We start from the raw sequence: 24425 nt of genomic DNA on the forward strand, positions 1-24425 counted from the left end.
CTCACTCACTCTCACACACACACACACACACACTCACTCACTCACTCACACTCACTCACACACTCACTGTCTCTCTCTCACACACACACACTCACTCACTCACACACTCACTGTCTCTCTCTCACACACACACACTCACTCACTCACACACTCACTGTCTCTCTCACACACACACACACTCACTCACTGTCTCTCTCACTCACTTACTGTCTCACACACACTCACTCACTCACACACTCACTGTCTCTCTCTCACACACACACACACACACACACACACACACACACACACTCATTGTCTCTCTCACTCACTGTCTCTCACACACTCACTGTCTCTCTCTCACACACACACTCACTCACTCACACACTCACTGTCTCTCACACACACACACACACACACACACTCACTGTCTCACTCACTTACTGTCTCACACACACACACACACTCACTCTCTCTCTCTCACACACACTCACTCACTGTCTCTCTCTCACACACTCTCACACACACACACTCTCTCACAAACACACACACACTCACTCACACACACACAGAGACAGATGGATAGGGGGCAGGTACATGTGCAGGTGATGTATTGAAGAAGAGGAAGGATTTGTTAAATATGGAGGGGATTAGGAACGGATTGATTGAATATTGCACATGGTTGTATTGACCAGAAGAAAGTATTTGGGGGCAGTTTTAATTGTTCATGAGATAGATCGCCTGAGGGTAAAAACTGTTCCTGCGTCTGACGGTTCTGGTGCTCAGCGCACTGAAGCGTCGGCCAGAAGGCAACAGTTCAAAAAGGTGGTGGGCAGGGTGAGTGTGGTCCAGAGTGATTTTCCCAGCCCTTTCCTCACTCGTGTGCATGTCTGTGCATGTCTGTGCGTGTGCGTGCCTGTGTGTGTGTGTGAGTGCATGTCTGTGCATGTGTGTTTGTGTTTGAGTGCATGTGTGCGTGCATGTGTGTTTGCCTTTGAGTGCATGCGTGTGCCTGCATGTGTGTTTGCGTTTGAGTGCATGCGTGTGCGTGCATGTGTGTTTGCGTTTGAGTGCATGCGTGTGCGTGCATGTGTGTTTGCGTTTGAGTGCATGTGTGCGTGCATGTGTGTTTGCGTTTGAGTGCATGTGTGCGTGCATGTGTGTATGAGTGCATGTGTGCATGCATGTGTGTATGAGTGCATGTGTGCATGCATGTGTGTTTGCATTTGAGTGCATGCATGTGCGTGCATGTGTGTGTGTTTGAGTGCATGTGTGCGTGTGCATGTCTGTGCATGTTTGTGCATGTGTATGTGTGCATGCATGTGTGTTTAAGTGCATGTGTGCGTGCATGTGTGTTTGTGCGCGTGCATGTCTGTACATGTGATTTTGTGTTTGAGTGCATGCATCTGTGTGTGCGCGTGTGCGTGCATGTCTGCATGCGATTTTGTGTTTGAGTGCATGTGTGCGTGCATGTGTGTTTGAGTGCATGTGTGCGTGCATGTGTTTGAGTGCATGTGTGCGTGCATGTGTTTGAGTGCATGTGTGCGTGCATGTGTGTTTGAATGCATGTGTGCATGTGTGTGTTTGTGCATGTGTATGTGTGCATGTGTGTGTGTTTGAGTGCGTGTGTGTGTGTGCATGTGTGCTTGTGCATGTGCATGTGTATGTGTGCATGTGTGTGTGTTTGAGTGCATGCGTGTGCGTGCATGTGTGTTTGTGCGCACGTATGTCTGTACATGTGATTTTGTGTTTGAGTGCATGCATCTGTGTGTGCGCGCGTGTGTGTGTGCATGTCTGTGCATGCGATTTTGTGTTTGAGTGCATGTGTGTGTGTGTGTTTGTGCGTGTGCATGTCTGTGTATGTGTGTGTTTGTGCATGTGTATGTGTGCATGTGTGTGTGTTTGAGTGCATGCGTGTGCATGCATGTGTGCGTGCATATGTGTTTGTGTTTGAGTGCATGTGTGTTTGTGTTTGAGTGCATGCGTGTGCGTGCATGTGTGTGTGTGTTTGAGTGCATGTGTGTGTTTGCGTTTGAGTGCGATTGTGTGTGTGTTTGAGTGCATGCATGTGTGTGCATGTGTGTTTGCGTTTGAGTGCATGTGTGCGTGCGTTTGAGTGCATGTGTGCGTGTGTGTGTTTGAGTGCATGTGTGTTTGCGTTTGAGTGCATGTGTGCATGCATGTGTGTTTGCGTTTGAGTGCATGTGTGTTTGTGTGTGTGTGTGTTTGAGTGCATGTGTGCGTGCATGTGTGTTTGCGTTTGAGAGCATGTGTGTGCATGTGTGTGTTTGAGTGCATGCATGTGTGTGTTTTAGTGCATGCGTGTGTGTGTTTGAGTGCATGCGTGTGTTTGAGTGCGTTTGTTTGCGTTTGAGTGCATGTGTGTGCGTGCATGTGTGTTTGCATTTGAGTGCATGTGTGCGTGCATGTGTGTTTGCGTTTGAGTGCATGTGTGCGTGCATGTGTGTTTGAGTGCATGTGTGTTTGCGTTCGAGTGCATGCGTGTGCGTGCATGTGTGTTTGCGTTTGAGTGCATGTGTGCGTGCATGTGTGTTTGCGTTTGAGTGCATGCGTGTGCGTGCATGTGTTTGCATTTGAGTGCATGTATGCGTGCATTTGTGTTTGTGCGCGCGCATGTCTGTACATGTGATTTTGTGTTTGAGTGCATGCATCTGTGTGTGCGCGTGCATGTCTGTGCATGCGATTTTGTGTTTGAGTGCATGTGTGCGCGCATGTGATTTTGTGTTTGAGTGCATGCGTCTGTGTGTGCGCGTGTGTGTGTGCATGTCTGTGCATGCGATTTTGTGTTTGAGTGCATGTGTGCGTGCATGTGTGTTTGTGTTTGAGTGCATGTCTGTGCATGTGTGTGTTTGTGCATGTGTGTGTGTTTGAGTGCATGCGTGTGCGTGCATGTGTGTTTGATTGCATGTGTGCGTGCATGTGTGTTTGTGTTTGAGTGCATGCATGTGCGTGCATGTTTGAGTGCGTGTGTGTGTGTTTGTGTTTGAGTGCATGTGTGCGTGCATGTGTGTTTGTGTTTGAGTGCATGTGTGCATGCGTGCGTGTGTGTGTGTGTGTGTTTGAGTGCATGCGTGTGCGTGCATGTGTGTTTGCGTTTGAGTGCGTGTGTGTTTTTGAGTGTGTGCGCGCGCACGTGCGTGCGTGCGTGCGTGCGTGCGTGTGTGTGTGTGTGTGATACATGTACAGCTGCCAGTAAATATCACACTGCTATCAGATGAACCAGACAAGTATCTGTAACGGGATCGGGGGTGTTAAGACTCGATGTCCTAAATCACACATGTGATGTGTTCACAGACAGCGAAGTCTGTTAGTAACTTCTGTGCCACTGTCTCTCTATATCCGTCTCTTCATGTTCTTCATCTAAACCCTGTCAATCACGTGTCACAATGCCCCGTTTTTACCAAACAACATTTCTTCATAGTCAGTGGATTGTGTTTTTATGTAGTTCCATGGAGCCGATTTATGGACTTAAAAATGGGAAAGTGAACGAGAGTGATTTTATTGTTATTATTACAACCACAAATTGCCTTGATAAAGTAAAAAAACAAAAACGTTTTTTGCTCTAAAAAGATCATCAAACTTGTAACATAATAGAGCATTTTAATGTGCATTTCTATTTTTTTTTTCTTTTTTTTTCAAATGAGTAAATCGTATGTCCCTAAATTTGCCCCATATACAGAAGTGTTTAATCACACATGCATCATTGTGATCATTTTGATCTAACCCTACTGGAGAAATGTTATTGTTCTCGTGTTCTCAGTGATGATTCTGTGAAGTATAATTTGGTCTCCAGCAGCTCAACATGATGTTTGCTGTGTCACAGGTTTGACTGCCGTGGAGGGCTTGAATGCGCAGGAACTCACTTTACACAAGTATTTGCCAAAGGCATAAATGCAAATGTTTTGGTTGTTTCCTGAAATTCATTGAGAGTAATGAAAACAGACACAAGACATTTCTTGACATACATTAGGACGATTGTGCACATGAGGATAGAGCTGATCATGTGATCCTGGAATAATATTTGTTCATATTGAAATTAGAAAAGTGAACCCCGTCTGTGACACTGTTGAGACCTCTTGTGAAACTCTACAGAAGACATGTGAGATTACTGCAGTCTTTCTCTCAGTAGAAACATCTGAAAGCAGAAGAATGCAGCGTCCCTTTAATGGGGGTGTGATGACCACACCTCCACATACACTGTCCAATAAGAAAGGTGGCACAGATATGTTGTTGTATTATTGTCTGCTTCTCATTGAACATGTGACCGCTCTCAGTTGTGAAGTCAGCTCACAAGCAAGAAGTGAAAAGCAGAAGTGAGTGACAGGAAAGTTGCACAAACAGAGAAGAGAGTGATGAGGAGTGAACGGCAGTGCAGAGCTCAAGCACATTATTACTGTTGCTCATAACGTCTGTAGAGAGCAGAATATCAGAGAGATGTGAGGGTGCAGGACTCTTGACTCGGGCAGTGAGCAAACACCTCAAAATGACCCAGAACCCCCTAGCAACTGGATAGTAATACTAAAACTGTCAAAAGACCTTAGCAACCCTATAACAATGGCCGGCAACACCAGCACTGCGCTTGGGCACTGCTCACACTTTCTTCAGAAATGGGATTATTTTAATATTTACACTGATATTTTTGCATGTTCCTTGCGCAGATAAAAGCACACACAAATATGTCTGCCTTCCATTTATTGTTTTAACTGTTTAACTGTTGTGACAGTTAAAGATGGCAAAGACCGGAAGTGGAAAATGAGTAATTATGTCATAATCATAATTGATAATGCTGACAGAGTGTTGAGGGTTTGCTGTGTGTGTGTTTCCTGTTGGAACTCTGTAAAGCTCGAGAAAGGTGCTCGTCTAACGTCAGCGTTCTGTTCACACGGAGACGAGAGCGATGAAGGGTCGGTGTGGATATATAGTCACACATAATGAGCTGTGCAATCATAAAGGCACGTTCAAGAGTTCAATAAATGTGTGTCACTCACTCGTCCTGTACTGTCAATGTCCTGCTTCCTCCAGTACTGACTGAGAACCGGTTTGGTGACTGGAGAGAGTAAGACTCAAACACAGGAAGTTGTTTTGGGTGCCACTTGTTAAACAGGTAATGGACGACTGGAACGTTGCTCAGTGTCTGACGGCTTCATTGAGATGGAGAAACATCTTAGGAATGTGAATACAAGGAAAACCAGAATCAGTGCAGGTACTTTTCAGATCACTCCGTGATTCTATACGTACACTCGAGCCAAGATGTCACGTTCAGTAACCGGCTATATGAGATCTGGCACGCTTCACAGATGCTGCCAAAAGCCTTATTTTATCTCAATGACCGCACACAAAAGAATTAAGAACAATAGTATGTTTGGATGGCACTTTATTGCACACATATTACATGTTACTTAAATTAATTACTATAGGAACGACTATAATAATGTGTATTTGCATTCAGCTGCACAAAACACACCGTATTACCCCGTACAGTGAATTAATCTTTCTGTAAATACACTGTAATATAAATGTTATCTGTATGTTTCATCTTGTGGACATATTATTACTGCCCTAACAAATGAAAAACTGCACATTTGTATTTTCTAGGAAGGTCATATTTCAATAGATACACACACACTATTAATGTGTGTCTCCATCGGCTTCATGCTCATGTACAGTCACAATGTTCTGAAAAGGGTTTTCACATGTTAAATATATACTGGGAACATATAGAGCCTGATTTAGGGAAACATCATTATTTGTTTCGGCCAAACCCATAATTCACTGCCTTTTACAAACCACAACATTTCCATTCATGTGAACATGAACATGATGCTACTTTTACTCTCTTTTCCAAAGTGTGAAAACACATGACATTTTATTATTTGACCTTTATATTTTATAGTTAGGGTAATGTATATAAATGAATGATTCCTGTCTTTGTATGGTATTGACAACACTAAATACAGACTCCACATGTGCAGTCTCATCGGTCCATCCAGATGCAGTGAGTGTCAAATGTGAGATCTATAACCCTGAAAACAAGCAGTAATATACAGATGTCCTCGAGGAATTTGCTAACTTTAAAGTCACGCGTCTGGACATTTGTGCATTTAGCAACACATGACGCAATAATCATCAAACTTTAGGTGATCTAGCTATTACTTTTCATCTCTAGTACCGATTAAACCTGTTTATAACCTGCTTTCTTGTAAATCAAGTCCTCTACGAATCAATGAAAGCTGTATACAGCCGTACACAATGTGCGTCAAACTACGGAAAGCCGAAAGGGACAAAACGGTGTTTGTTTTTAATGGCATTTTAAAGTATAGGTGTTAAAATCATGCAATTGCTGATCTTCGAGAGAATCTGAGACACTAGCTAAATGACAAACGTGTATTATAAAATGTATTCCGATATTTCATCAAAATATGGCCCATATTCACAGAGGCCCGAACGTCCACTGACACCAGCACCGCTCCGCTGTAAAATATCTCCCAGTCAAGCCTCAAGTCAATAATGTGTCTCTTGATGAGGATTTTAAAGGTTTTTGTGATCACTTCTATTTTACATTGTTCTAATTTAAGTGTCTCGTTATAGATTATTTTATCATCGTTTCAATTTGAGTAAATATTTAAATGCAGAAGAATTCAAATGAATATAAGATTGACTTCGTAGTTGGCATTTACTATTTATTTTAATGATGGCATGAAGTTTGTGCAAAACCTGATGGTCGTGTTAGCCAGCATGTCAATGTCACTGTTACATCATTAATGAACTATAAAAGTGTTTTTATATCAAAACATTACTCAGAAACCACAATACAACAAAAATGAAGAGGGTGTGTGGGGAGTGTGGGGAGTGTGGGGTGTGTGGGGTGTGTGGAGAGTGTGGGGAGTGTGTGTGTGTGAATACCAGACCGTTTTGTCACAAGGACTCCAGATGGTATTGGGGAAAAAGCCTCGCTTTAATCTCACAGTAGAAATAAACAAAACAACTGGCTGCATTTGATTAAAATATTATTTTATTTGTGTATGTTGAACTGTTGTATAAAAGCAACATCACACTTGCATTTGTGTTGTTGTATTAAAGATCAGCTGTGAGTTATGATCAGTACATCGGCACTCTGACTCGTGTGATATTGCTTAATTACATCGTTGGTATATTTCTGCAGTTTCATTGTTACATTTGTGTCCACATTCATTTAACTTCGTTTAGCACTGCTTTATATCTCTTGTTTTACAGTCACACAGAAGTATTATGTAGCATTATTATTTACTTTCTAAGCTGCGTAGTGAATGTGCACGTGTACATTTAGAGAACATGTTCCGCTTGTTTGCTGAATTGTTTTCATATTTAATGTGTCTTCGAGTAGATTAACGCAGATCTCTGAAGATTTACTTTTGTTTTGCCACAAATGGAGGATTAATGTTCTCATATTCTCTCTCCTGTTCAATCCAGTGATTTTGTCATCCAGAAAGCTTTTGTCTACATTATAAGATGATACAGATTTGTGTTTTCCCTTTTAGGGTGAATCTCACTAAAACGTGCCGCGGTCACATTTCACCCCAAAATTAGGCGATGGCATTAATAAAATGAAGAATATTTTTAGGACTATTTCAATTGTTTGCATTGTGCTTTTATTTTATTGACAGTTGAACACTTTCCCAGCCAAATTCTCATATCCGGAAAGAGTCTGCATGTGATGCTTTTAGTTTTGTAATCCCCATTAGTCTCGATCGTGACGTTATAGAGGCTTCACCTCTGAGGTTAGTGGAATCCTCAAATACACTCTTATTTATTTTTTTCTATTTCTTCTTATTTGTCTTATTAATATTTAGGGGGGTTTCATGAAGTTCATCCTTTATCAGTGAGATGTCTCTCTGTCCTCCACGGCCTCCTTCTGTCTTTATTTGCGTCTACATCATTTCGGACCATGAAATCCACAACACGACTTTTAGGTTTCTAATCCAGACAAGGTGACGCCTACACATGTGAGATGTGAGAGAGTTGTGGCATAGTGGCGATTGCATATGTGCTGTGGTACATTGAGCTTTAGTGCTCATGTGGGCAATGCGAGTTTGAGTCTGACGTTTCCCTCAACATTTCCTATTCCTCCTTTCTCTTCTGTATTAATAAAAAGTTGTAAAATAATGAAATAATTCTCTTTGTGTCTTTCAGATAAAGCTGGCAAGCCGAGCTGTTTTCTGTCCAAACAATCGGATGAAGAGGAAGCTTGTGTTGGGGTGAAGATCGCACAGAGCAAAGGTAGCCCTTCTGAATGATGTTATGTTCCTCTGGATTAATGAGGATAAGGTATACAACCCCAATTCTGAAAAAGTTGGGACAGTATGAAAATGAGAGTGATTTTATAAATTATTTTCTCCCTTTGCTATATTGAAACAACAAATACACATTCTGTTTTTCCTTGAGAATTTCATTGTTTTTTGAATATGTACACAATCGTACGGGGTCTTCATTGCCGTATTGTGTGCTTCATAATGCGCCACACATTCTCAACTGCAGATGATCAGGTCTGCGGGCATGCCAATCTAGCGCCCGCACTCTCTGCCATGCACTTGTAATCTGGACAGTATGTGGTTTGAAGTTGTCCTGCAGGAGATTCTGGATATCCCTGGAAAGATGGATGGCAGTATATGCTGCTCCGAAATTTGTACATAACTGTCTGCCTTAATGGTGCCCTCACAGATGTGTTTGTTACCCATGCCATGGGCACTGACACACCCCTGACTTTTGGACCTGATGCTAATAACAGCTTGGATGGCTCTTTTCCTCTTTGGCCCAGATAAAACGATGGCTTTTGTTTTGTTCAAAAACTATTTTTGTCGCTATTGTAAGTCGCTTTGGATAAAAGCGTCTACCAAATGCATAAATAATAATAAATAATATTTCAAATGTGACTTATCAGACCAGAAAACACAGTTCCACTGTTCTACTTTCCATCTCAGATGAGAGCGAGCCCAGAGATGTCAGCAGCACTTCTGGACAGTGATGATGTACGGCTTCTCCTTTACATAGTAAAGTCTCATCTTGCAAATGTGGATGCAGCGGCGAGTGGTGTTGAGTAACAAAGGTTTACTAAAGTAATCCCAAGCCCATGTTCACGATATCATCACAGATGAATGATGTTTTTTAAGACAGTCTGAGAGATCAGAGATCATGAGATTTCAGAAATGGTTTTCGTCTTGACCTTTATGCATCGAGATTTGACCAGACTCCTTGAATCTTTAAACTATATTGTGCACTGTAGAGGGTGAGATGCCAAAATCCTTCCAATCTGTTTTTGGGGAACATTGTTCTGAAAGTGCGGGATTATTTGCTGAAGCATCTGTTGGTAAACTGACGAGTCCTGAATGATTCTTGCTCTTGAAGGACTCGGTGGTTTTTGGAGGCACCTTATATACAATGACACGATTGCCTGTTTAACAGCTCCTGTTTCACATCACCTTGTTATTTCAACTCCTCAAATTATTATCAGTCTTAAATTGCCCCGTCTCAACTGTTTTGGAGCGTGTTGCAATCATCTGATTTTAAATTACTGTTCATAAAAAACAATGAAATTCACAAGGAAAAACATCACATGTGTAGTTGTAGAGCTTTCAATATAACAAATATAATTTATAAATCACTCTTAGTTTTTATTCGCTTTTTCTGTATTGGGCTTGTAAATACTAGATTTAATATGTAATCCCAAAAAGTAAATCCGTCGCTCTGAGTTTGTGTGCCTGATTTAATGAATGAGTTGTTTCAGTATGTGGTCTTCTTTAAACACGTCTTGTCATCTATTCTGAATGTGATTTCAGTTGTGTGGAAAATAAGACGTTTGTTGTTTATTGTGTACAGATATGGAGTCTGTGGTTCTCCATCAGCTAAATAAAATGGTGTTGCACTATTCGTTCTTTTGTTGAGCATGAAGGAATACTTATTTGTTGCAGAATTGCTTATTTGTGACTTGCTTTGGATGTAAATGCTATTTTAATATTCTACCTGTCGAAACACTTGATTGAATTGATGTTTGTCATGATCCTAAAAACCTTTTGATCTGAAATCTTCTACTTAATGTTTAATGGGATTAGTTGAGTAGAATATATAAATGGCACCTGTGTTAGAATGTGTGACAGTGAAGGTGTAGTAGAGATCAAGTGTGCAGCGTACAGAGGAACTCCTAAAATAGTGTTTATGGATGAAGCACCTCATGAAGTTTCTGGAGAGAATGAACTGAGAGATAAAAGAGTGGCAACTGAGTGAAATTCTTGGTCGCTACATAATTGCAATTCTTCAATTTGTGTAATTTCATGGTTTAATGGCTTTTATTTTAAGATGTGTATAATAGTCCTAATAAAGAATAATGATGTGAGTGCTGTTGTAAGTGTGCAGAAGTCCTCTTTATTGTTCTGTGGCCTGATCGGCATGATGATGTCAGTATTGACTTCACAAGCTTCGGTGTTCCAGAGGTTTTATGCAATATCAAGAGCTCTATGATGACATTGCACATGTTTTGCGGGTCATACTTGTTTGACCTGTGATTTGCTGACACATCTGACATAGTAGATTAAAACGATTATCGTTGATTTTATTAATACTTTACCTTTATATCATTACTCGGTGTGGTTTTTGTAGTGTTTAACCTAAAGTGTTTTTCCTGGCCATACTTTTATTTTACAGTGATCACATACAAATGAATAAGCAGAGTATGGCACGTTTAGTTCAATATGAATTCAACAATCATACCATGATCAAACTGATCTGACTGCTTAAATTAGAGTCATAGACGAATGACGAATGTGAAGAATTAAAACTCAACTTCCTGTTTGGCGTGTTGATTTGCACATATCTACATGGCAACGCTTGTGTGAATGCTGGAAGTGGCTTGATTTTTTTTTTAGTTTATTAACTAGCAACTGAAAAGCTCTGAAGGCACAAGTAAAACAGTAAAACACACATCAGGTTTCGGTTGGGTTGTGGTTGTGAAATTTCAGATGCCCATGACTAGAGTCCTCTCTGTCTCCACACGATGTCAAAATGAGATTAAAATAAATCCGATCTGCAGTGGAATCTGGTAAACAGTTTAATAAACGTTATGAGGAAGATGTGTTGGGACAAATGTTGCAGAGTTCAGATCTGAGGATTTCTGGTTGACAATAATATGTTTTTATATATATAGACAGACAGACAGACAGACAGATAACATCAATATATATAGCTGTTATTACTATATATGCAATTATATTATATATATACATGCAGTACTGGGCAACATTTTTAGGCACTTGTGAAAAATGTTGCATTGTGAGAATATCTTCAAAAATAATGACATATATAGTTTTCATTTATCAATTAACTTCATATAATGTCCTGTAAACATAAAAAAGCTGAATCAATATTCGGTGTGACACCTTTGCCTTTAAAACAGCCCCAATTCTCCGAGATACACCTGCACACAGTTTCTCTTGGTTGTTGGCAGATGGGATGTTTCACAGTTCTTCTGTCAGTTTCGGCGGTCTCAATGACTTCTGTCTCTTTATATAATCTCAGACTGACTCGATGTTCAGTGGGGGGCACTGTGGGGGCAATGCCATCTGTTGCAGGGCTCCCTGTTCTTCTATTCTAATCTTTTCTATTTGCAAAAGTCATGTTTGTGAGTCTAACATTTATATTTATATTGACACTAAAGATGAAGATAGAAATAACCATCTTAAGACTAATGCTTTTGTCAAACATATTATGTGCCTGAAACATTTGCACAGAACTGTATTTGTGTTTGTGACTGTGTGTGTGTTTTTTGTGAGTGTGTGTTTTTTGTGAGTGTGTGTGTGTGTGTGTGTTTTATGTGAGTGTGTGTTTTATGTGAGTGTGTGTTTTATGTGAGTGTGTGTTTGTGAGTGTGAGTGTGTGTGTGTTTTATGTGAGTGTGAGTGTGTGTGTGTGTGGGTGTGTTTGTGAGTATGTGAGTGTGTTTGAGTGTGTGTGTTTTGTGTGTGTGTGTTTTGTGTGTGTGTGTTTTATGTGAGTGTGTGTGTGTTTTATGTGAGTGTGTGTGTGTGTGTTTTAATATGTGTGTGTGTGTGTGTGTGTTTTATGTGAGTGTGTGTGTGTTTTATGTGAGTGTGTGTGTGTGTGTGTGTGTGTTTTTAATGTGTGTGTGTGTGTGTGTGTGTGTGTGTGTGTGTGTTTTATGTGAGTGTGTGTGTGTGTGTGTTTTATGTGAGTGTGTGTGTGTGTTTTTAATGTGAGTGTGTGTGTGTGTGTGTTTTATGTGAGTGTGGAGGGAGGGGCAGCTTCCTCGTGTCTTCTGTCACAGAGTTTCAGTCAGTGTGTTTTATAGACGACCGGAAGGCTTGAATGAAGAAAGCAGCTCTTGAATTTGCCTCATTTGGTCCGGGATTACTTGGATTCTTTGTAACCGAGAGACGGTGAGATTATTCTGGTTAAACTCTGATCACAGAAGTACTGCTGCTAGTCTTCTGTTTCTATTGGTTTACATGCTTGTTTAGGTGTAGCAACTCTGCAACAGAGCAAATTAGTGGAGATTTTCAAGTTATTCTTGCAAATATTTTCTCTTTCTGTGGCAGACAGTTGAAGTCAGTGTACATACACATTAGCCAAATACATTTAAACTCCTTTTTTTTTTAAGTTTTTAAAAATTCCTGTCATTTAATCATGGAAAACTTCCCTGTGTTAGGTCAGTTCGGATCACGAATTTATTTTAAGAATGTGAAATGTCAGAATAATAGTAGAGAGAATGATTTATTTCAGCTTTTATTTCTTTCATCACATTCCCAGTGGGTCAGAAGTTCACAAACACTTTGTTAGTATTTGGCAGCATTGCCTTTAAACAGTTTAACTTGGGTCAAATATTTTGGGAATCCTTCCACAAGCTTCTCACAATAAGTTACTGGAATTTTGTCCCATTCCTCCAGACAGAACTGGTGTAACTGAGTCAGGTTTTAAGGCCTCCTTGCTCACACACGCTTTTCCATTTCTGCCCACAAATGATCTATGGGATTGAGGTCAGGACTTTGTGATGCTGCTGCAATAACTTGACTTTGTTGTGCTTATTTTGCACAACTTTGGAGGTGTGCTTGGGGTCATTGTCCATTTGGAACACCCATTTGTGAAGAGCTTTAACTTCCTGTCTGATGTCTTGAGATGTTGCTTCAATATATCCACATAATGTTCCTTCCTCATGATGCCATCTATTTAGTGAAGTGCAACAGTCCCTCCTGCAGCACCCCCACAACATGATGCTGCACCCCCATGCTTCACGGTTGGGATGCTGTTCTTCAGCTTTTCCCCCCAAACATAAAGATGGTCATTATGGCCAAACTGTTACATTTGTGTTTCATCAGGCCAGAGGACATTTCTCCTAAAGTCAGATCTTTGTCCCCATGTGCACTTGCAAACTGTATTCTGGCTTGTTTATGGTGGTTTTGGAGCAGCAGCTTCTTCCTTACCGAGCAGCCTTTCAGTTTATGTCCATATAGGACTGGTTTTGCTGTGGATCTAGATACTCGTCCACCTGTTTCCTCCAGCATCTTCACAAGGTCCTTTGCTGTTGTTCTGGGATTGATTTACACTTTTCACACAAACTACGTTCATCTCTAGGAGACAGAATCCGTCTCCTTCCTGAGCGGTGTGATGACTGTGTGGTCACATGGTGTTTATACTGGTGTACTATTGTTTGTACAGATGAACAGGGCACCGTTTGGAGGTCCACAACTTATTTATTTTTTTAGGTCTTGTCTGATTTCTCTTGATTTTCCCATGATGTCAGGCAAAGAGGCACTGAGTTTGAAGGCTTTAAAATACATCCACAGGTACACCTCCAATTCAGTGCACCTCCTATCAGAAGATAATTGGCTAATTATCTAAAGGATTGACATCATTTTCTGGAATTTTCCAAGATGCTTAACAGCACAGTTAACTTAGAGTATGTAAACTTCTGACCCACTGGAATTGTGTTATAGTCAATTAAAAGTGAAACAATCGGTCTGTAAACTAAATTACTTGTGTCGTGCACAAAGTTGATGTCCTAAACGACTCGCCAAAACTATAGTTTGCTAATAATAAATCTGTGGAGTGGTTAAAGTAAGTGTATGTAAACTTCTGACTTCAACTGTGTACTGACATTTTAATTCTAAAGTTGAATCACTGATTAAAAGTTGTTTTCCAAAAGATTTTAATTCAGAATGCAAATGGTTTAATGAAGGTTTGATTAATTCAGTGGGGAGGAAGTGCTTAAAGGTTCAAAAGTCATTTGGCTCCTTTGAGAGAATACTCGATATGGCAGAAATGCCGCAGTCGGCTCTCAAATATAAGAACAAACTTTTTTTTAAACTTTCTCTTGATAGTTTTTTTACGAACATGTCGGAACAGGTTTAATCAGTTCACGTTTTTTCAGTCGTATTGGCATTTTTTTGGTCCAGCATTAGCTTTCGTGTTCGACATCCTTAGTTGCTTTCTTTTGCAGCTTGTTATATGTGTGCTTCACTTTAATTAACATTCCTGTATTGCACAGCAAGCTCTGAAACACTTAAACAAGACATTCATACTGTCTCTTGTTGCGGTCAGTGCCTGCCTCCTTTTGAGAACAATATTGGTTGAGATTGAATGTGCATTCACACAGTACAACAATATTCAAATAGCTAATTTTCTCATTAACTGGACATTGTATTATTCAAATTAAGGTGGAGTATTAAGGTATCAAATAGCATTGACTGGGACTAGTTGAACCTGGAAGTTACACATTTCTATGTAAAGATGAGCAAAACATCTGGAATGCTTTTAATGACCAACAGTCAGACATAAATCATTTACAGGCACAAACTGCTGCTATTAAACTCAGATGTTGATGTAATGTGACACACTATACTCTTTAACCAGGCACATGCAAAGGCAAACCACTAAATTCTTGCCTTTGTATGAATGTAAATCTGTTGCAAAACTTGAGAGCTTGTAGATTTGAATTTGAGAACTTGTTCAGTAAATATTTGTGTTCGCTAAAATTTACTTGTAAAATAAAAATCTGAAGTTGAATGTTGCAATCTGCACTCGGACAATAATCAAAAACCTGCGCTTTGTATTCAGAGTTGTAGACAAATAGTCACAAATGTGTAAAATGACATTCACATAAATACAACGACAGACACAAACTTGTATTACATATTTACTTTTGTACTTTAATTCATTTCCGCAGTACAACAACAAATCGGCACTTACAACCTCTCAAATCTGACACTGCAACTTCAAATCTTCCCGCCTTGAGATGTGCAACTACTTTTACGATAAACTTTTTGCAAAACTCACTTGTGCACTTGTCAACCCAGATGTGAGAGCAGGCTACTGTGTTGGGTGGGGGCCCAGGAGTCGATTTGATCAGAGAAATTAGGGAAATTAAGTGAGAAATGTTGAACATGTCGGCAATGCTGATGAAAGTTGTTGCTGACTTTGAGGATCTTGCTGTAACACTTCCATGGAGACGAGAGTGGGGGACCTCAAGAAAGGCATCGATTATCTGGAGTCATCGGAGTGGGAATTATCTGCTAATCCGCTAGCGACCAAGGTGAATTTGGAGCATGTCTGGGAGAAGTTGGAGGACCATAGCCAGCAGAATAATATCAGAATTGTCAGAATTCCTGAGGCTGAAGAGGGTCAGGATATGGTGAAACGTAACAGGCCGTAAGCTGGAAATCGAGCGAGCTCACAGTGTTCTGCCTCTGCGATCCGTGGAGGGAGACCGTCCCCTATCAATTCTGGACACATTTCTGAGATCATCCGATAAAGATCTTGTGCTACGCTAGGCGAGGAGTAAAGGAAGAACCACAAAATTGTCTTGTTCCCAGATTTTGTGAATTTGACGAGAGAGAAATGTGATCGATTCAAGGAATGCAAGAAACTCTTACATCAATGGAAGGTCACTTTTGCAGTGATGATCCTGGCCAAATTGAGAATAGATGCTAATGAGGGCCGTAAAACATTTGCATGCTCACATCAAGTGATGTCCTTCACAAAGTCAATGGAGTGAGTTATTTTGTGGTACTCACGTTGCAGCTGAATGGGCCGACTCACTGAACATTCATTTGACTGTTCGAGGGACTGAGCGCCTTTTTTATTTCATTTTGTGTTGTGTTTTGTGGAGGAACACACCTTCGGGACAGTTGTGTGGATGAATCTACATGATGTTTGTGTTTATTCCACCTATTGGCTGGAGTTTTTTTTATAGATGATCTTTTGTTAATCTATGGGTTCACCCGTGTGAAAGAGGAATCTACACCAGGACTGCATTATCTGCCCTCAGTGTGTGTGTGTGTGTGTGTGAGAGCGAGTGTGCGTGCGAGTGGGAGCGTGCGAGTGGGAGCGTGCGAGTGGGAGCGTGCGAGTGGGAGCGTGCGAGCGGGAGCGTGCGAGCGAGTGAGTGTGTGCGTGTGCGAGCGTGCGTGTGCGAGTGAGCGTGTGCGAGTGAGTGTGTGCGAGTGAGTGTGTGCGCGTGCGAGCGTGTGCGAGCGTGTGCGAGAGTGCGCGTGTGAGTGCGCGCGCGCGTGAGTGCGAGCGTGAGTGCGAGCGAGCGTGAGTGCGTGCGTGCGAGCGAGCGAGTGTGAGTGTGTGCGTGTGAGATACTATTGAGCAATGAGGTCACAGTGAACTCGCAGGGGATTTTCTTGTTTACACTTTTTGTCCTCATTGCTTTTATTTGAATCTTGTGTTGTTAAAGTAAATCACAGTGGGGAGAAACTGTTTAAACATACATTGTATATAATTTCTTTATATGTATAGTTTTGTGGTGCACATTATTCCAAACAAAAAGAAAATAGTTTTTGTAATATTTCATTAAAATGTAATAACTTGCTCCACCTTTGAAACAACGTTCCTTTTCTTCTGACATCATCAAGCACTCTTTGTCCGCTCCTGTAATATAGAGAGCACTGCTCATGCAGTCAGTTAATGATGGATTAAATAAATACGTCACTTTACAGAAGGTAAATATGGTTGGGAATATCACTTCATATTGACTTAAATGAAAAAGTGGGAAAGAAGAGTTCAGTCTGTACAGGTCTTTTGTTACTTTAGTTCTTCTATTTCAAGTGACTTTGCTATTTCTTGTGAGAGCGACCTTTATCACTGTAGCTTCTGCTGTCTTATTTCTCTTATTGGTTTGAGGTTGTTTTGGAAAGATTGCAGTTTGGTTGTAAGTCGTGGGAACCCAGAACTTTTTCATGTTGTTATTATTATCTAAAAGGAGTGGATCTGAATTCCCACATCGTGTTCTCTGTAGTTATGAGCTTTATATGGCCCTGTGTCATCTACTGCCACAACCTGTTTGTCCACCATTCTCTCAGGAAACATTTCTTGGCTTAGCCGAATAGAAGAGCTTCCTCATAGATTGCATATCGATCGTCCAAACAATCTGAAACACTTTGTTTGTTCCGTAATTGACATAGATTGAGGAACTTGGTGGCTATTTTTAGTTTTTGTTTCGAGTTTAAGTCACTGCCAGTTTCAAGGTCACTTTTCCACTGACTGATATCAGGAGCTCAAAAACAGACCTGTAAATGATACATGTCGTGTCTCACTTCTGCACAAAGGTACATTTACTGGCATGCTTGGGTTTAATGTGAAAGCTTTTGTTTTAGCACTATTGCGTTTAATGAATATTACGTTCATTTCAACTATCCTTCATTTGTCAAATTATAAAGGCAGGCTTTGACACAAAACATTGATCTGTTTGTTTGAGCGTCCTGATACTGTGAGTTTAGGGTTTGTACAGGTATGTTACAGTCCTGTTTGGTGCTGCTAGAAGTGCAGAAATTACACACTTTACAAACACCTTTAAAGACCCCATGAAATAAATGAGATTTCTTTCTGTCAGCTTGAGGGTGATGTATGTGCTATCTTACTCTTCAGTTTGTTCAATATCATGCTCTCTAGTGTAATAATCCCCATCCTAAAACTGACCATCTATAGCAACAGGCATCTATAGCAAAAAACATGGTTCATGATTTACGTCCTTTACACACACAAAAGACCAACGGCTGTTTAAAACACATCAACATGCATTTCAAGGGTTTTTGAAAGACTTCAAGCACATAAAAGCATGTCATCCTTTCCAAACTAGTGTCTTAACACTCTCTCTCTCTCCGGCAGCTGTTGGCAGCAGCAGCACAACCGAGCAAAGCCGCCGCAGTGAGCGCTTGAGTCGTGGGTCCAGATTCAGTGACAAGAGTCACACTGGAGTAAATGGACGAGGTTCAGGCCGCCGGCTGCTGCATCCCAAACCGCAAGGTATAGAGACACTTACACAAAACACACACGCTCGCACAATTCCACAGTGTTGCTGACTGCTCATGCAAAGTTGCATGCTTTAAAAGAAATCATCGCTAAATGCTAAAATACAACACACTAGTACACATTTTCCCTTTAATCAGTCCCTGAACACTGAATGCTGCTACTCAAGAGATTCAAATGAGTGTGGCTAATGATTAATGCTGAAACTGCACTAAAGTCTCACACACCCTCAGAGCATCCTTCAACCCATGTCTTGTCTCGAAACAGAAAATTCTGCTCTGAAAAGGGTCAATTATTTTCCATTCATTATAATTACAGATTAAAACTTGTGAAATTCATTTGCTTTTAAGACAGAAAGTTCAGGTCACTGAAAATCTCAAAACTATTATTTTTCAGATTTATATTGCACGTAAATCCAGTTCTTTAACAAAACCATGAATGATTCGTTAAGTACTTTTAGACTCTTTGAGACCCTACAAAATAAATAACAGTTAGTAATTAGACTCATTTCATATTTATTCATAAAGCACATTTAAAAACAACAGCTGTTGGCCAAAATGCTGTACAGATTTAAGCAAATAGCAAAATCATTAAAATTAGGACACAAAACAGTCACAGACACAAAACTTTTTACCACTAACCCTAACCTAACCAACTAACCCTACTTATGTTGATGCAGTTTTTATATAAAGTGGCAAATTATCCAGAGCTGTGGATCAACCACTGAGAAGGCTCGATCCCCTTTCCGTTTCAGACGTGTCCTTGGACCGTAGACTATTGGTTGATCTGAGGTCTCTAGATGTATTGTGATGAAATGAAAGAAGATCTGAGATATATGGAGGAGCCGAACCATGCAAACCCTTATAAAGGAACAAGAATGTTTTGAACTGAATACGATGTTTGACCGGGAGCCGGTGGAGAGAGACTAGCACTGGTGAAATATGTTGCTTTGTTCCAGTCGACAGTCTAGCGGCAGCATATTGGACAAGCTGAAGTCGTGACAGTAGAGACTGTGAATACATTACAATAATTGAATCTGGATGAAATAAAAGCATGTGTTACAGGCTCCATATCTTTGCATGATAAGAATGACTTCATTATAGCAATATTCTTTAGTTGATGGAAACTTCTTCTGACCACAGCATTGATCTGTTTATCAAAAGTCAAAGCAGAATCACATTTAACACAGAAGTTTCTAGCATGTGTATGAAGGTTACCAGATGGAGGCCCTAGTTTACTGGCAACTATCTCTGTAGAAGTAGAGGAGCCAAACATAAAGACTTCTGTCTTTACTTCGTTTAACATGAGCCTCATGTTCATCATAATACAGTTTCTCACCATGAGTTTGAATTTGATTAAAGTCTTTTTATGATTCATTTAAGCGAACCAGTTCTTAAGAGTTATTCAATGTTCGAGAATCAGACTACAATCTACAAAGAACGACGAGTCAGCATACAGAGAGGAGGTGCAGCGGCTAACGGAATGGTGTAGAGCCAAAAACCTGTCCCTGAATGTGGACAAAACAAAAGAGATGGTTTTTACCCTCCTGCCATCTGGCAAGAGATACTGAAGCATTCGGGCCCTCACGGCCAGACTGTGTAACAGCTTCTTCCCCAAACCATCAGACTCCTGCCAGATGGCAGGAGGGTGAAGAGTTTGTGTGTGTGTGGGGTCGTCCACAATGCTGGTTGCTTTGCGGATACAGTGTTTTTTGTAAATGTCTTTGATGGAGGGAAGAGAGACCCCAATGATCTTCTCAGCTGTCCTCACTATCCTCTGCAGGGCTTTGCGGTCCGAAACGGTGCAAGTCCCAAACCAGGCAGTGATGCAGCTGCTCAGGATGCTCTCAATAGTCCCTCTATAGAATGTAGTGAGGATGGGGGGTGGGAGATGTGCTTTCCTCAGCATTCGAAGAAAGTAGAGACGCTGCTGGGCTTTCTTGGTGATAGAGCTGGTGTTGAGGGACCAGGTGAGGTACTCCGCCAGGTGAACAAGGAATTTGGTGCTCGTGACGATCTCCACAGAGGAGCCGTCGATGTTCAGCAGAGACCGGTCACTTGTATTCAAACATGATAAATAATGCTGTAGTAGAACCGTTTATTAAGCATAATGTGTAACCCTCCTCAAAATGGGTGAACAAAATGGCAAAGCATGTCTAATGGAAGTGTTAAATCTTGGTAATCTGCACCGAAGTAGCCGGCTTGCTGAGACCGCCTCAGCCATTGGGAGCTGTACCGTAGCTTTATTGCTCCAGAGCTGCCTGTGGAGGAAAATGGAATTACTCTGTTTACACACCTATAAAGGAAGCAAAAGGATAGTTAGGAGAACATGACAGTTACATTAGAGCGGGGCAATGCTGCGGCAGTATCGAGTGTGTGGGGTATGATGAACCGATATCTGAGAACCTTTATTCAGAAGCCTGAAACCCCAAACACCTCTAGAGGTACGGTATTAACAACTTCCTGGGAAGACAGCTTTAGAAATAATTTAATGTGAGCAATAAAAGTGTCTTACTCAAGGACACAATGGTGGTGGATGTGGGGATCAAACCAGCAACCTTCTGATTACCAGTTACGTGCTTTAACCCACTACACCACCACCACTGCTTAGCGTATTGGGATAAAGCCTGCTACAGCGCAGAAGATCAGAGCTGGTGTACACAGCACTGTTGTTTTGTCGCGCTGCCCAGTAGAGATGATGAGAGGGCACAACTGTCATCATGAAGTCCTGCGGTCCAGACCCGGACCACGGTGACCAGCGTAGCCTAATCGTTAGCAAGGCAGCTAATGTTAGCAACTTCATACCTTCTAAGAAAACAGAGTTGCTTGCTTTTTAACGACACGCACCTGATCATCTAGATGTAGAACATAGACTAAATAACGTAAATGACCCAAAAGTTTATCATCGATATTGTGGATTTTTTTTTATGAGATACTGGCATTTGCTGATTCCCTCTCTATTCTGATGTCTCTCTCTTTGTCTTGTAAAATGAAAGTTCATAAATAAAATGAAATGAGCAAGTGTTACTAATACATCCCTCTAATGCCACTATCTGAAATAAGAGGGGCTGTTCTGTATTCAGTCTGTATAGACTTGGTGTAGCATCGAGCCCTAAAATAACACCAGATTGATCGACATGAGCTGTGATTGTCTGACAAAAGGTAGAGACAGATTCATTGGCTTGCAGATGCATTTCATCACACATGGCGAGTGTTATCAGGTTTGTGATACAGAGTTCTTTAAAAATAGATGCACTGCATCGAGGTTTCTGCTAGTGTCATGCTCTACTCTTTCAGATCCAGAAATCACTGTCCTGTTTACGACTTGTGGTTTTACTTGTGGTCAGGGCTGTTCACAGGTTTGATGCTTGAAATGAGTGAGCCCTCACAAGGTACTCAAGTTATCCAAGGTGCAAGTTCCTCAAACATTCATGCTGCTTTTACTCTTCTATAATGCCATCGAATGCAAATTGGAATGTGGTTTCACATGCAACATGCAATGATCATTTAAGATTTTCAGATTGAATAATTGTTCATCAGACCACAACATTAACACAAGTACATTATGAATCTTTGATTTCCTGCAGTGCCTCCTAAGCCAGCACACCTCCAGAGTCCGGTGACAGAAATCTCTATTCCACTTGGCACCGGAACGTCAGCCATCAAACCCAGTATGGAAGGGGGAGGAGTAGAAGGAGCCATAGGAAAGGGCAGAGTGTCCAACCTCATCAGTCGCTTTGAAGAGAGCAGGTACTTATGTGAGATCTGCTCCTTTTGTTTGTGTAGTGAAAGGTATATAGGGTATGTATAGGGTTACATATGTACAGTATATAACTACTGTCCATCATAATATACTGTATATAATTACAAGTTAAGCTCAATCAACAGCAATCGTTGTATGATGTTGATTACCACAAAACTTTATTTCGACTCATCCCAACTTTTCTTTAAAAAATCACAAATGTGTGTTCAGTGAGACACTTCCAATGGAAGTCAATGGGGTTTAATCTGTAAACATTCAAGTACTGTTTCAAAAGTATAGACACAAGCAGGGGCAAATGCCACCCTAAAAGAATACATTGCCACCCCTGCTGCCACCCCAGTTGGCAGCAAAGAATTAAAAGTTATGTCCAATTTGACAATTTACGAGCGCGAATCTCCAATGTCCGACTGCACTGAATGCAGCATGAGATGGTGCCAGAGTGGCAAGAGACTGATCAGTTTGGAAAAATGTGTGTTCTGAGTAAACCATTAAAGCGATGTCCAGTACCTCCTTTGAGTGATAATGCCCTTAGGGTTAGTACAATACAAATCAACACAAATACTGTTGATTTGAGCTTCACTTGTTTTGATCCCAGAATATTCCTTTGTCTCATAAATCCCTTCACTGTAACAAAGGCTGAACAATAAAGCACATTTACTCTGGAAATCCAGTGTTCCTGCTGGTGTAGTGCTACTGTGTGTGTGTGGCTAGGCTCAGAAATTCCTCATGTAAGCTGTGAAGAGAGCGTGAGTCGATGAGTGGTTAACAGCGCTTCGATCCCTCCAGCAGCTGATGACCACAAACAACTGCAGAGGGTCACTTTACAACCACATGGGGTGAACAATGAACATGTAGTTTGGGAGAAATCTATACCACTCTACATGTGTGGCTGCATTTGATAGCTTTATTCAATGTTTTGTTTTTTAATTAGCAACGCGTCAGCTCTCACAATATGTGATTGTACCAAATTGAATTATGCCAGATTAATAAAACAATGCTTCATGACTTTTATTATCTATTTAAATGATGTTTGCATCAGACAGATTTGAAATTTTCTTGTCATACACTGAACTCAATAACAGAGGTCACATATGAATCTGTCTCAGTGCTCCTGTGTATTAACGGCCATCTGTAATGGCATTCTTGTCGACCCCTCATATCCAGATGTCTATTCTCTATCTCACAGGAAACACTATCTGATGTAGAGGGGGAAACCGCGTGAGGTGTGCCCAGTGTGCGTGTGTGCATGATGTCTTCATGTATTTTTGTTGAATTTTTCATTCACTGTTTCTGCACATTTATGTCTTGCCTAGTTTTGAATGGATTCTCTCTTTACAGCTTAGTTTGTGCAGTTGTGATGATTGTTAGGGATGCACAATACATTAGTGTCCACATCAGTGACCGGTATCTGCCAGTAGGAACAGTTGATTTCCATCCTCTAAGAATTATCTGTCTGAATTTTATTATTAAAATGTTTTATTCATATACATATAACAAAATAAAAAACACTATATACAGTGGGTACGGAAAGTATTCAGACCCCCTTACATTTTTCACTCTTTGTTATATTGCAGCCATTTCCTAAAATCATTTAAGTTCATTTTTTTTCCTCATTATTGTACACACAGCACCCCATATTGACAGAAAAACACAGAACTGTTGACATTTTTGCACATTTATTAAAAAAGAAAAACTGAGATATCACATGGTCCTAAGTATTCAGACCCTTTGCTGTGACACTCATATATTTAACTCAGGTGCCGTCCATTTCTTCTGATCATCCTTGAGATGGTTCTACACCTTCAATTGAGTCCAGCTGTGTTTGATTATACTGATTGGACTTGATTAGGAAAGCCACACACCTGTCTATATAAGACCTTACAGCTCACAGTGCATGTCTGAGCAAATGAGAATCATGAGGTCAAAGGAACTGCCTGAAGAGCTCAGAGACAGAATTGTGGCAAGGCACAGATCTGGGCAAGGTTTCAAAAAAATTTCTGCTGCCCTTAAGGTTCATAAGAGCACAGTGGCCTCCACAATCCTTAAATGGAAGACGTTTGGGACGACCAGAACCCTTCCTAGAGCTGGCCATCCGGCCAAACTGAGCTATCGGGGGAGAAGAGCCTTGGTGAGAGAGGTAAAGAAGAACCCAAAGATCACTGTGGCTGAGCTCCAGAGATGCAGTCGGGAGATGGGAGAAAGTTGTAGTAAGTCAACCATCACTGCAGCCATCCACCAGTCGGGGCTTTATGGCAGAGTGGCCCGACGGAAGCCTCTCCTCAGTGCAAGACACATGAAAGCCTGCATGGAGTTTGCTAAAAACACCTGAAGGACTCCAAGATTGTGATAAATAAGATTCTCTGGTCTGATGA

General features: G+C 40.9%; 1 protein-coding gene across 5 annotated transcripts in view; it reads left to right on the forward strand.

Annotated features, from left to right (window-relative positions):
- LOC127622956 (FYVE, RhoGEF and PH domain-containing protein 4-like) overlaps positions 1-24425 on the forward strand; it is a 72513-nt gene that overhangs the window by 16904 nt on the left and 31184 nt on the right. For 4 of the 5 annotated variants that reach the window (XM_052097156.1, XM_052097157.1, XM_052097158.1 and 1 more), the window contains exons 2-4: positions 8170-8256; positions 18151-18288; positions 21878-22040. In XM_052097156.1, coding sequence (XP_051953116.1) covers positions 8170-8256; positions 18151-18288; positions 21878-22040 — 388 coding nt within the window. Of the gene's footprint in view, positions 1-8169; positions 8257-12214; positions 12423-18150; positions 18289-21877; positions 22041-24425 lie in introns of those variants that run through there. The other variant, XM_052097159.1, reaches the window with a different exon arrangement.

This window comes from Xyrauchen texanus, chromosome 29 (genome assembly GCF_025860055.1).
Source record: "Xyrauchen texanus isolate HMW12.3.18 chromosome 29, RBS_HiC_50CHRs, whole genome shotgun sequence".
NCBI lineage: Eukaryota > Metazoa > Chordata > Actinopteri > Cypriniformes > Catostomidae > Xyrauchen > Xyrauchen texanus.